The sequence below is a fragment of the Eublepharis macularius genome, chromosome 4 (genome assembly GCF_028583425.1).
Source record: "Eublepharis macularius isolate TG4126 chromosome 4, MPM_Emac_v1.0, whole genome shotgun sequence".
NCBI classification, from domain to species: Eukaryota; Metazoa; Chordata; class Lepidosauria; order Squamata; family Eublepharidae; genus Eublepharis; species Eublepharis macularius.
In genome coordinates this window covers 186489064-186502443 of record NC_072793.1, presented here as the reverse complement: position 1 = coordinate 186502443, position 13380 = coordinate 186489064, and the positions used below count along the sequence as shown (strand labels likewise).

The window sequence follows — 13380 nt, the reverse complement described above, 5'->3', positions numbered from 1 at the left end:
CTTTAGTCACAGTCTGGCTTGCTCCTGGGAAAGAGCTCTTCGGACTGAAGCTGAACGGCCTTTACATGTGGACTGTATTCGCAATGCCCCCTCCCTTCGATATTCTGGTGGGGGGGTTGTCATGGGCAGGAACCCTGTGATGCCCCCACCAGAATTCTCAGGGGGAATTTAGTGCAAGAATCTCTCTCTCTCTCTCTCTCTCTCTCTCTCTCTCTCTTTCTCTCTCTCACGCACTCACTCACACACAGACACACATACACACACACACACACAGCCCCGCCCTTCATTCTTTCTTACTGAGACTAGCAATGACCTTGGCCCCAGCAGGATGAGAGCAGCCCCCCCCCCCACCAGTGCCCACAATGAGCCCCAAGTTGGATGCTGTGGGTGGAATGAGGGAAAAAAATATTCTGGTTGAAATGGGAAATTCCAAATCCCCTGGCCTTTGTCTACATCCAGGCCAAGATCATCAACTAAAGCCACCAGAGCCGTCTCTGTCCCATAGCCTGGCCTTAATCCAGACCAAAAAGGGTCCAAGGCAGCAGCGCTGTCCAAGAATTCAGCTCCTTCTCTCTCCCCTACTTTGCCCAGAAAAGACAAATTAGAGACCAGGTGACAATCGGCAACATCATTTTTGTCTGGGGTATCTTTTTAAGGACTGGCAAACCCCCTCGGCTTCTCACTTGCCTTGAAAGTCCCAGCAGGGGTCGCCATAATTCAATTGTGACTTGACAGCACTTTACACATCTTTTTAGGTAGCCGGGGAACGAGGGCCTCTTTGAGCAGTCAAGGGAAGGTGCCTCCAGTGAGAGACTCATCCGCATACTGGGATGGCAAAACCCCCATTTTCAGGCTGGGGTTTGAGGAATGCCTCTGCATATAGCCGGATTGCGCTTCCAAACACTTCCGAGATGGGGCATAGTTCTGTGCAGTTTGGTTGCAGGTGAAATTGATTTCCTAGCATTTGGATTCCTTGCAAGTCTCTCTCTGAAGGACTTCACCACCTCGGATCAGCTTCTGGAACTGCGCCTGCCTGCCGTATTCTGGGCAGACTCTCTGTCAGAAACAAGGTGCTAGTCACAATAAGCCCTGTACCACGGTTTGTGTGTCCTCCTTTGGGTGCCTTAAATCTCCGCAGGCACCCCCAACCTCGTGCTCTTCAGCCCGCAGCCACCGTTAACACAAGCCCCTCACTACCGTAGCAAGAAAATGCCTGTGAAACCGTTCTGATGGGATGTCAGAGGCAAGCAGGCAGTGCCTCTTCATTATGCCCATTAAATTCTGCACTTGCCACCATTTTTAATGAGCTGTTTCAGCCCCCAAAGCCCCTTTTCTACCTAGAAAAAAGTAAAATGAAAAAAGTCCATGACAGACCTATCTGTGGCCAGTAGGAGGCACTGCAGGATTTATTTTCAAACAGCGGAGTCAAAAATCTTTTTTTAGCCCAGGGTTTGCTTCTGTAGAGTCTCTCGACCAGTGTGCCCACACACAAGAGCACCCCCCGCCCCATTTCCCTCTGAAAGAACATCTTTCCAAAAGAGGCAAGTTGTGGGTGCTTCTGCCCAGAGACAGATGACACTACCTCAGAGGAGATTCTCATTGGTGCTCCTCTGGGCCCAGGCCCCGCCCACTCCCCAGGACTGAAGAAGAGGCAGAAGTCCTCCTCAGGCCCCTGCAGGGAACAGACGAAGTTCTGTCCCTTGCGGGCTGGAAGGGGCTTTTCCATGGGCCAGCCATGGGGCCAGATCTGATCCTGGCCGTGGCTCTGGCTCCCCTCCTGATGGTGCATCTTTGTCTCACCCTGGTCCATGGCACAGAAGGCAAACTCCCTCCCCCTGGTAAGCAGAGCTGCTGGGGGAACGGAGGGAGGATTAAGTGAGGGGCCTGGAGGCACACACCTGTCATTATTTTATTTATAGACTTCCTTTATACCCCGCCTTTCTCCCCAGGGGGGACCCAAAACGGCATACGTCATTCTCCTCCGTTTCATCCCCACAACAACCCTGTGAGGTAGGATAGGCCAATGGGGACCTAAAGCGGCTTCCCTTGCTTCCTTCCACCAGGGTTGGCCTTCAGAGTGGATGGTCTTTTGCCCCACTTGCTGCTCTGCCTCCTGCCCAAACCCTGCAGGGAACAGCACGAAAGATGACCCATTTGGGAATCTCCTTCTTGTATCACACCCTCCCCCCGCCCCGAGGATCCCATTTCGCCCCATCCCAGACCTGATTCCTGGTTAATAAGGAAATTACTTGCAGGGGGTGGGGGTGGAGAAGCTCTCACTCCCCAGACAGCGGACAGGTGAATGAAAAAAGCGGTGTGGGGGGGGAGAGACGCAGGCGTCCGCTGCCCCTTCCAGGTGCCCTTTTTGGACTGACGTTGGGGGCACCATCAGCTGTTATGCCCAGCCCTTGCCCAGCCTGTCTGGTGGGGGGCTCTTTTCCCAATCACCACATTTCAGGAAGCCCCCTCCATTTTCTTTCTTTATCGCTGTATTTATAGCCCACCTTTCTTGCTGAGTCTGGAAGTGGGCTACAAACATTTTAAAATACTGCAGTAGAAATATTACCAGCTGTGATTATGCACGCCTGGACCACTGAAGTCAGAACACAAGGCCATAAGAACCAGATAAGAGATACAACCAACACTGCCATAAACCACGTCCGTTGTCCTTCTGTAAAAAAGAACTCGTGAATAATACAATTTTACTATAGCCTGAACAGTTCTCTTTTACGTATTCTGTGGAAGAGTGTGGGACCCTCAGGCAGGCCATTCCCCAGGGTGGGGGCCACCACAGAGGAGGCTCAAGTTCCGGCCACTGTTGATGTGTCCTGTTTGCACGGTGGGTGGTACGTGCAGAAGGCCCTGCTCAGAGGAGCGAAGAAGCTGTCAGGGCAGAGCATATTGGTGGTCCTGCTGCTAAGTGGGTGGGTTCCAGGCTGTAAAGGTCTTTGTGGGTAATAACTAGTACCTTGATCTGAAACTGGTAACTCATTGGCAACTGAACAACTGCAGGGCCAACGCAGGGCCGTATGAACCCATGGCTGGGCCCCGAGGCTTGCAGGTATTTCAGGGCCCCTCCGGCACTTCAGTCTTTCACCCCACTGCAGCTGACAGCCTGGCCCTGATATGGTGGGTACGAGGCCGCAGTACATAGCCCCATTTTGAGGGTGGCAACAGCTCACGGAAGGACGGCTCTCACATAAGCTCGTTCAGCTTGGCATTGCTCAACCAGAAGGGTATTTGCAGGGCCAGATTCCTTTGCTCAGTGCCTCAGCCAAAAAATCTGCAGGGCCCCAAGGCAGCCTTCTGAATAACTAGCAGCAAAGCCCGTGGTGGGAATGCCATGGGCTCTAGAAAGCTGGGGCTGGGGGGGGGGCTGCCATGCCAGGATCGGGCTGGGGGGGTGGCCGACAGGGGCGAGCATGAAGCCACCTCAAAGCACATCTTTTGGAAATTGAAGGCTGCTGGTGGCAAGACAGATCTGACGCTTGCGGGGGGGGCTGCTTTCTCCCCTGGGGGGGCTGTGCCCGTCCTCCCCCCCTCCGATTCGTGTTCTCCAGCCAGCCACTTGCCCCTGAGGGAACCCACTGGGTGTCCGTCCCTAACCCCCACTCGCCCGCCTCTTCTCCCTGCCTTTCCTTGAGCCTTGCCCGCCACCTTCCCTCCCATCGCCCCATCCGGGCTTTCCGCTCCTTCCGTCCACCTCCTTGCCAATCTCCCTCCCTCTCAGGGTCTCCAGGGGGGCTCCGGCTCCTGCTCCTGGGTCGGGGCCTGCCTCTGCCTGCGCGTTTCCCTTCCACCCACCCCAGACTGCCCAGCCTTGCATCCCCCCTCACTCATCCAGGGAAAAGCCAAGGCAAGCAAGCAGGAAGAGCCCCCCCCCGCAATCACCCCTTCCTCGCTGCTGCTCGCTCCCTTTAACCCCTTCAGGAGGACTTGATGGGCCAGTCAGCCGGCCTGCCTGGGCTCCTGAGGGCGTCGTCCCCCCCCTTCGTTTGCTTGCATCCCTCCCTCCTTCCTGGGCGCAGAGGTGGCTGCCGGGCGAGAGTCTCAGCCCTCCCTGCCCGCTTCCTTTGCACTCCCCACCCACCCCCCCGGGAGGGGACCCTCTGCTGGCCGCTCCGGAAGCGCCGCGACGGGGGAAGCCGCGGAGGTCCCCCAAGTCCCAATGGGGTGAGTAGGGGACCGGGTCCCCCCCCCCCGTCCAGAGCGCAGCGCTGCGCCCCTTGCGCTCTCCTGGCTCCCTCGCCGGCTTCACCTCACTCCTGTCCTTAATACTGAGCATGCCCACTGCTGCAGCGCTGGAATCCAGGCGTGGGGGGGGGGGGCGCACTGGTGGGCGGGCTGGGGAGGGCTGGCAGGCAGGCCGCGCATGCCCACCACCACCACCATGTCGGGATCTGGGTGTGGAGGGCGAGCAGGCTAGCCGGGGATTCCCACCCCAGCACCGGCCCCCTTGCGGCTAGGAAGGGCTTCAATCAGGACTGGGAAGGGCAGAGGCGACCTGCTGCGGACCCTTCTGAGGCCACAGAAGTTTGGGAGGACTGCACCTGCACCAGTTTAAGAGATGAATCATCTCAAACACGCTTGCTCAATTATGTATACAACCCTGGGCAGACCCATGTAGAAAGTGTTGCAGGAGCCCAGACTTGAAGTTACTGTGCCAGGGATCCACATGGCCAGACTGGCCAGCTCAAGGCAGGGAACCATCCGCTGGGCTGAGTGAAGATGGGAGGAAGCGTTTTTTGAGGCGGCGTTGCTGCTTCTCCAGCCGTAATGCTGCAGTAGGACCCCTGGGCGCTTAACTAGGTCAGTGAGGATCGAGAGAGCCCCATTGAAAGGGGGAAGCGCAACGTTCTCCTCTGCCAGAGTAGATCCTTTGAGGTCATGAAGGCTGGATGTGGCCTGAAAGGTTGCAGGCCCATTGCCAAATATGCATTTGAGTCCAGTGACACTTTAGACACCGACAAGATTTTCAGGGTGTGAGCTTCTGACGTTCAGAGCTCCCCCGTGGAATTGACTTCCTCCAAACTCCGATTCCTAGATAGGAGAGCCAGTGGGGTGTGGTGGGTGGTGTTGGACTGGGGTCTGGGAGGCCCCATGTGAAGTCCTGCCAGATAATCCTCCCAGGCACTTCACTGCGTCAGACAGGCTGTATGAGTTAAAGTCCTTTAATAAACAGATTACCAGCATCAAGAAACTGCCACAAAGGAATTGACAGGAATGCCAACACGAAGTAAAGTAGGATCAATTACAGGTCTCTTTACTCCTCCCCTTTTTGGTTGAGGTCGGTGAGTTTTGGCGTGCATCTTCTGGAAAGGGGAAAGTGCTGTAAGGTGTGATCAGAATTTGGGGGGTTGGGTTGAGAAATAGCCCCCCCCCCCATAACATGGAGCCAGCGCAGGATTTCTATAAGCTTCCAAAGATCTCAGCAAAGCAAGTTTCCGTTTCTTGTAGGCTGGCAGAAGTTGCGTTTCTTGGGAGAGCTGCCAAAAAGGGGGAAATAAGGAGGCTAATTGACACAGAGCGTCTGCGAGGCCTTCTGCTCTTCAGCATCTGAATTGTAACAGGACAGAGAGATGAGGCGCCGGGGCTGCCGCTTCTCTCTCTACAGAACAAGACAAGAGAGCCTGTGCTGGTCAAGTGTGAAATTCCTTTTGTGATTTATAATTGTGGCAGACATGTGCACCAAGAATGCGGTCTATCTTTTGGAAGGAGATGTTCACATGTATTGTCCTAGGACATCCGTGTCTCAAATCTACATTTGAAGAACAAAGCAAACGTAATTGAGGACGATGTCATTCCACGTAACTCTTTGATTTTCAACCTATAAAAAGAGCTGGCTCAGAGCCAAGCTACAAGTGACGCCTTACACAGGTTGGACGCTTGTCAGCCTCCCTCAAGTTTTGATGGGAAATGTAGGCGCCCTGGTTTTACAGCTTGGCTCTCCATTACAGCTGCAAGACCAGGATGCCTACATTTCCCATCAAAACTTGAGGGAGGCTGACAAGTGTCCAACCTGTGTCAGGCGTCACTTGTAGCTTGGCTCTCAGAGCAATCAAGGCTGACATGCCAACCAGCAGAGAGACCTGTTGACTCCTGCGGTTCGCATCTCAGTCCAGGAGCTCCTGATTCTGGGGAAGGGTTTGGGGTATTCAGTTGTCTTTGTCCTTTCACGTTAGATTGTATACAGGGATTTCCTGGTCTCTGTGTGAAGCTTCTTTATTTTCCATCCAAGGCCCTAAGTTGGCGCCTGTTGGTTGGCTTGCATGTAACCTTTTGCCCGTTTAATAAACCATTTAGTTTCTTTTAGGAACTTCCCTGTGCAGAGTGCATTTCCTCTAACAGTCGGGGAAAGTTCAGGGTTTAAAACTTAGAAGCCGGACTGCACACACCACATGCCTTGCTGAGGGGCAACTGAGCGACGAAGCACACGTGTTGCCGGGGCCCAAAAGGGGTTGGGCCCCAAATTCTCGCGACATTAGGGAACGGTGCTGTTACGTCTACTGAACAGCCTCAAGGCCGAGTTCTCAGGCCTCACCGGAAATGTATAACCTCAAAACGCCTTGGCTGACAGACAGATAAGGCAGGTATGAGCAGGCACTGAAAAATACGGAATAATTATATTCTACCCCTTTCCCCCTCTAGTAAGGAGTTTTAACACTTCATTCCCACATTGTTACCATATGGCTACTTTCCTTTACAAACAGCAACTAACCCTTTCAGGTAGGCTGAAAGCATGTATAACATCGGCAGATATGCTGAAGGCATGTATGACACCCAGGTTCGAATCCCTGCTCTGCCTCAGGGTTACCAGTCCCCTGACTGGGGTGGGGGATCTTCTGCTCCCCCCCTTCTCCCCCCCATGCCCACTTACTTGGTCTACAGCGGCCTGCTGCACACCCCACAGCACCCCTGCAGCCAGGCCCTTTTTGAGCTGAATCGTGCCCCGCAGCGGGCAGATTCAGCCTCCGTTGAGCACGGGGCCACCCTTTGACTCACGTGATGATGTCACTTTCCGGAAGTGACATCATCATGCAACCTGGGGGCACGTGCAAAGATGGAGCCGAGGGGCGCGGAAAGGTAGGTGCCCGGCTCCCAATCTCCCGCTGGGGGAGTAAAGGGACCTGATAATCCCGTCTGCCCTGGAAGCTCGCTGGGTGACCTTGGGCCAGCCATATACTCTCAGCCTGAGCTGCCTCACAGGAGCCAGTTGGGTGGAGTGGTTAAGAGCGGCAGGACTCTAATCTGGAGAACCGGGTTTGTTTCCTGTCTAACGTCCTGCCTCACAGAGCTGCCAACCAGATACTCTGGAGGGCCAACAAACAAAGCACAGAGGCCGAGGCCTCCCCCCGAAGTTGCCTCCTGGCACCGAGATTCAGAGGTTGACGGCCTCCGGATGAATCACAGAATCACAGTGCTGGAAGGGGCCTCAGAGACCATCTAGTCCCACCCACTGCCCAATGCAGGAACAGCCTCAAGCATCCTTGAAGCAGCTGCTCCTTGAAGACTGCCAATGAGGGGGGGGGACCCACCACATCTCCAGGCAGCCGATTGATTCCACTGCTGGATTATGCTTAACGTGAAGACGTTTTTCCCAACGTCAAGGCAGTGCCTTCCCTCCTGTAGTTTAAGCCCCTTGCCTCGAGTCCTGCCCTCTGCTGCCAACAGGAGCAGCTCCCTCCCCTCCCCTAATGGACAGCCTTTTGATGAACGTGACCCCCCAAGAGACAAGAGCCCCCCTGCGCGTTCAGCACCTGTCCACAGCCAGACATTCGCACGGGAGGTGCACTCTGCCATGCACTGGAGGCCCCCTTGTTGGCGTTAATTCCAGCCTTTCTAAATTTGCCTCCCTCCTTTCCAATTAATGCTTCACATTTATACATTTCAATGCAAGGCGAGAAGAGCCGGAAGATTTTATGAAGCTTCCCAGCCAAGGGGCTCTGCCCGGGCTGCCAGCCTCCCTGCAGAGGAGGGAGTTTCCCCGCTGCTAAACATGCCCTGCTCATCCGTTACGGCTTGTTTGGGAAAGATTTCATCTCCACAGAGTCGCTCCCACATTTGCGGCTCCCCTCCCCTGTGGCGCCTGATTTCACTGAATGTCCCAACTGCTGATCATGCTCTGTTTTTCCTCTGTGAATGTCCCAGCTATTGACTATATTGTATTCACTTGTGTCGTGTAATCCTCCTTGGGTCTCACTGAGAAAGGCTGAACAACAACAACAAAATATGTCAGTTTTGGGGGGGGGGGGGGTTTACGTAGGAATGCCATCTTCTCCAGTGTGGAGGCAGCGGGGTGGGTGGGCGGCTGGAAAGGTCTCCCAGGGCCGGATCTACAGGGGGCAGGGGGGAGTCACTTGCCGCCGGCGCTGCTGAACAGAGGGCGCTGAGGGGCGGCTGGCCGGGAACGTGCAATCCCGGCCCTCCGGCAGCGGCGCAGGCGGCAGCGTGGGAAGGCTGGGAAGCTGCCCCCCACACCGTGTGCCTGGAGTCCTGACGGGGCGGCTGGTTTGCCACGCGCTCCCGGCCCTCCAGTGGCAGCACAGGTGGCATGCTCCCCGGGGGGGGGGGGGGCGCCCTACATGATGATGCCACAGAAGTGATGTCATCTGGACTCCTGGGAGCACGTGCACGATTTGTGCATGGGCCTGGGCAGGGGCACCGCCGGACTTCAGCTCTGAGGCCTCCAGAAGGCACCACTTGCCTGGGAGGCACCCAGAGGGGTAGCTGGGCTGCGGGGAACGCTTGGGGGGTTGCTTCACGGCCTCACCCTTCCCCTCCTCTCTGCAGTCGCCCATTTCCTGTTCCAGCGCAAGTTCCAGTGCCACTTCGCCAACGGGACGGCGGGCCAGGTCCGGCTCTTCGACAGGTACATCCGGGACCGGCAGGAGTTTGTGCGCTTCGACAGCCGCCGCGGGGACTTCGAAGCTGTCACAGAGTTTGGCGAGCCTGACGCCGCCTACTGGAACAGCCAGACTGAGTGGGTGGAGTACCTGCGGGCCGCGGTGGAGAACTGCCGCCTCAACTATCTGGCAGCCGAGACGGGGCACGTGGTGGGCAGGAAGGGTAAGTCAGAGAAGGGGAGGGGGAAGCTGGGAGCAGAGGGAGCCCAAGGGGGGCTCTTCCCTCCTCCCCCTCGAGGAGGGGAGAAGGGCAGCCCCCCAGAGGATGGAGGGTGACAGAGGAAGCTGTGGAGGGGAGGGGCTTCCCAGGCAGCCTCCCAGCCTAGCCTGTCCGCCTTGACCCCCTCCCCTGCCCCATGGGAGCTGCACCTGCTGCAGTCTCCTGCGAGTGGGGGCCACGAAGCGTGTCTGGGGAGGGGGCTATTGCAAGAAAGGGAAATCTGGATCTGCAGTTTACATTCCTCCACGTACACGGGGTTGGTTACAGTGTCCAGTTGCAGTGAGACCACCGAGAGGTAGGAGCTGGTCAGCAATTCATTGGGGGGGGGGGTTTCTCTCCAGTGGAAGCTCTTTACCTTTATATGTAGTAAAACTCTTTTTATAGAAGCGGAAGCACACACATGCTTATTTCTGCTGTGTAGTCGTTACTCTTTTACAAACTATATATCACCAACAAAAGTCCACAACCGCAGGGTACTTCCCCCGCCCTCAAGCCAAGGCTCCTGAGCTCCACACTGCAGCTCTGGCCCGAGACAGGGACCCTCGGCATTTGGACCTGGACTCCACCCCAATCAGAGGACAGGTCCCCCTCTTCATGCCCCCTCCCCCATGGCACAAAAACACGGATCCTAGAACTGAAGGCAGCCAACCATCGCCCATCCCTTGCACCTCCCTAAAAACTCGTCAAGAAGCAGGGTAGCCAGAGGGCAGGACCCTCGAGGGCTCCAGGAAGGCAGGGAGATCTCAAGGGGTCTGGGGCCCCGGGGGGGGGGCAGGAGAGACCCGCCCAGGCCTGGAATTCCTTGGAGGTGCCCAGGCGCCAAGGCACGAGAGCCAGGAGTGATGGCAGGTGCTCCCCCGGACCTCTCGGCAGCTATCTGGAGAGGCTGGCTGGGCGGGGAGTGGCGGAACACCGTGTTTTGGTTGTCCTTACGTGGCCAACTGAAGGGGGTGCCGGGGGACTGCTGCTTGGCCCTGTGGCATTTGTTCTGTGAACTGCTTCCAGCCACAGCCTCCAACCCATCTGCAAAGGAATGGGCTCGCAGGCCCTCCCCTGTCCCTTCAGGCTGGGCCCTGGCAGCGTGGAAGACCCCTGCGGCCTCCTCAAGCCACTGCTTGGTGACGCGTCCCTTCCTCTCGCTCTCAAGGGGGCCAGTTACAAACGGGGTTATCACCAATGGCCACCGATGACTTCTAGGAGGGTCTCCTGCCAGACAGCATCGTATGTCTAACATTGGCCGTTTCCACACGTCCCGGCATAGTGCTAAATTCATGGAACAATAGTGTCTTCCCGGCGCAATTTCTGACATCACTGCGCCACGAGAGGAATCATGGCGCGATGATGTCAGAAATCGCACCAGGAAGATGCTCTTGTTCTGTAAGTTCAGCACTATGCCGGGACGTGTGGAAAAGGCCATTCTATATGTGAGTTGCTTGTTAGAGACCCTTCCTCATTGTATCATTGTGGTGGATTCTTGAGTGCAGGGTGTCTCTCCTCTCCATTCAGATTTCGCTCACAAGCCCGGCTCTCTGTGCCTTCAGAGGCAAAGCGGGGGGCACCCAGAGACAGGGCTTTTTCGGTAGTGGCCCCTCTGCTATGGAATGCTTTTCTCCTTGAAGCTTGCCCGGCACCTGTGTTGCTTTCTTTCAGGCCCCAGGCCAAAAACGTATTCGTTCACACAGGCTTTTAATGAAGGCGTTCATCTTTTAAAATCATTTCATAATCTACTTCTAGTCTTAAATGGTTAAACTTCTTTTAAGTTGATCAACACTTTTTAAAAATTCTGTGAGTAGGCTTTTTTGAGATTGGGTTTTAATTTATGACTTTAATGTTTTTATCATGTTATTTGTAAACCGCCTTAGGCAGGTTCCCGGGAGAGGTGGCATAAAAATGCCCTAAACAAAGTAAGAGCCAGGCTGGTAGAGCAGGATGGGACCCGAGAGGACTGGATAGGCCCTCGGGGGCCTCCAGAGAGCAGAACAGCAACCCCCGGGCAAGTGGGCCCTGAATGAAGTCAGCCCCCCAAAAAAACATTTATATTTCTCTCTTGATCAGGCACTGCTAGGTTGCCCGCCCTCCTTTAGAGGTGCAGACAGAGGTAACAGTGACCTGGGAGACTTATATACATTAAATAACATGAATAAATAATGTAAATAACCGAAATAAAGGCAACTTAACACCCACTCAGAGCAGTTTACAAAGTATGTCATTATCATCCCCACAACAAACACCCTGTGAGGTGGGTGGGGGTGAGAGAGCTCTGAGAGAGCTGTGACTGACTCAAGGTCACCCAGCTGGCTTCAAGCGGAGGAGTGGAGAATCAAACCCAGTTCCAGATTAGACTCCTGCTGCTTGTAACCAATACACCAAACTGGCTCTCAGTAAAAGTATCTCACTCAAGGCTCCTAGATAAGATTAGCAGTCATAGGATAAGAGAATAGGTCCTCTTGTAAATGAAAAAAGTAGGAATAAACAGACAGTTTTTGCGATGGAGAGAAGTAAATAATGGGATCCCCCAATGATCAGTATTGGAACAAGTGTTTTTTAATGTGTTCATAAATGATCTGAAAGTGGGAGTGAGCAGCGGAGTGGCCCTGTTGGCAAATGATAAGTCGTTCAGAATGGTGGAAACCAAGTGTCATGACCCAGGCTGACGGCAAACAGCCCCGGGAAGAACTCTGCAAGTGGAGTGAGCGGGCAAAACGACGTGGCAAATTCAGTTGAACGTGGACAAGTGTGAGATGATGCACATTAGAACCAAAAATATTCCAACTACAAGGATATGCTAACGGGGTCTGAACTTGCTGAGACTGACCTGGAAAGAGACGGGGTGGGGTGGGGGAGACTGGTAGATAGCTCCACGAAAGTATCAAGTGCTGCAGCACGACAAAAGCAAGCTTGGTGTTGGAGATTGTTAGGAAAGGGATTGAAAATTAAAACAGCGAATATTATAATGCCCCTGGGTTGATCTCTAGCCACTTCCCCAATGTGGTGCCTGGGGTGCCATTTTGTTAGGGACATGAGGCCCTTGTGCAGTTTTTCTGGCCTTTGGGCCTCTCGAATCTCTGTGGGCACTCCAAGGGCATTCAGGACCCCCAAACTTCACGCTCCTCAGCTCTTCGCCGCTGTCCCTCACTACTGTATAGCAAAGAAATAACTGTGAAATCTTTCTGACTGGATATAAGAGGCAAACAGGCAGCACCTCTTCATTATTTCCATTGAATTCTGCATTTCACTGTTTCTTTCGAGTGCTTTCAGTCCCCAAAGTCCCCTTTCAATATAATTGAATGGAGAATGGGGGAATGGAGTCTTGTAAGACGAAGAATGTCTATGACAATCATATCTGTGGCCAGTAGATGGCACTGCAGGATTGCTTTTCAGATAGCGGCAGCCTGAAGTCCTGTTTTAAGGGGCTGTTACTCTTCTCAGCTGATCTCAGGCCATTTCCACACCGCCCTGTTTTAAGGCATTCCTCCCGCCTCAAAGCCCTGTCTTGCCGACTCGCTTTGAGAACTCACCTTACACATGCAGTACCCCCAGGCGTGATTTGTGCATTCACATCTCGCTTCTAGAAGGCCGTATGCTGCATAAATTGTGCCTTTCTTCGAAGGGGGTTCTCCTGTGCTTTTATCACAGTCTATGAAAGCGCATTCCCGCCCACCATGTCCTGTTTGTTTGTTTGTTTGTTTGTTTGTTTAAAGCCTTCAGAATTCCTCTATAGCGCTGGTTTATTCTTCATGGTGCATAGAATTTCAGTACTCCCCCCTCTCAGAAGGCGCTGATAGGCTGTTTGAGCACCCACCAAATTACTGTTAAAGTCATTGGTGTAGTCATAGAATCAGAGAATCATAGGGTTGGAAAGGACCTCTAGGGTCATCTAGTCCAACCCCCTACACAGTGCAGGAAATTCACAACTACCTTTCCATACACACACTCTCAGTGACCCCTGCTCCATGCCCAGAAGATAGAACAACCAAAAACCAAGAACGTGTATTACAAAACAGAGTACAGAAGAACAATGCTCTTATAATGTGTAATATAACTTAATCACAAAATCCACACTTTGGGAAACCGTGCATAACCATTAATAATATACATAAACAATGATCATAATATAGACAACTAGGAACTCCGTATTTCTGGGAGAGGAACTGTTTGGACAGAGGAAGGAGAAAGTCTCAGTAATGCTCCTACTGGCGTACGTAGTGTCGTTGCAAAACTCTGGGCTGCTGGTGAGTCAGCTCCAAGTTCCTCAGT

The 13380-nt window shown here is 54.0% G+C and overlaps 1 protein-coding gene across 2 annotated transcripts in view; it reads left to right on the top strand.

Moving 5' to 3' along the window:
• LOC129328494 (H-2 class II histocompatibility antigen, E-S beta chain-like) overlaps window positions 1–13380 on the top strand; it is a 49228-nt gene that overhangs the window by 22793 nt on the left and 13055 nt on the right. The window contains exons 1-2 of one of the 2 annotated variants that reach the window (XM_054977600.1): window positions 5698–5782; window positions 8791–9066. In XM_054977600.1, the coding sequence (XP_054833575.1) occupies window positions 5719–5782; window positions 8791–9066 (340 nt within the window). In that variant the 5' untranslated portion in view covers window positions 5698–5718. Of the gene's footprint in view, window positions 1–5697; window positions 5783–8790; window positions 9067–13380 lie in introns of those variants that run through there. The other variant, XM_054977599.1, reaches the window with a different exon arrangement.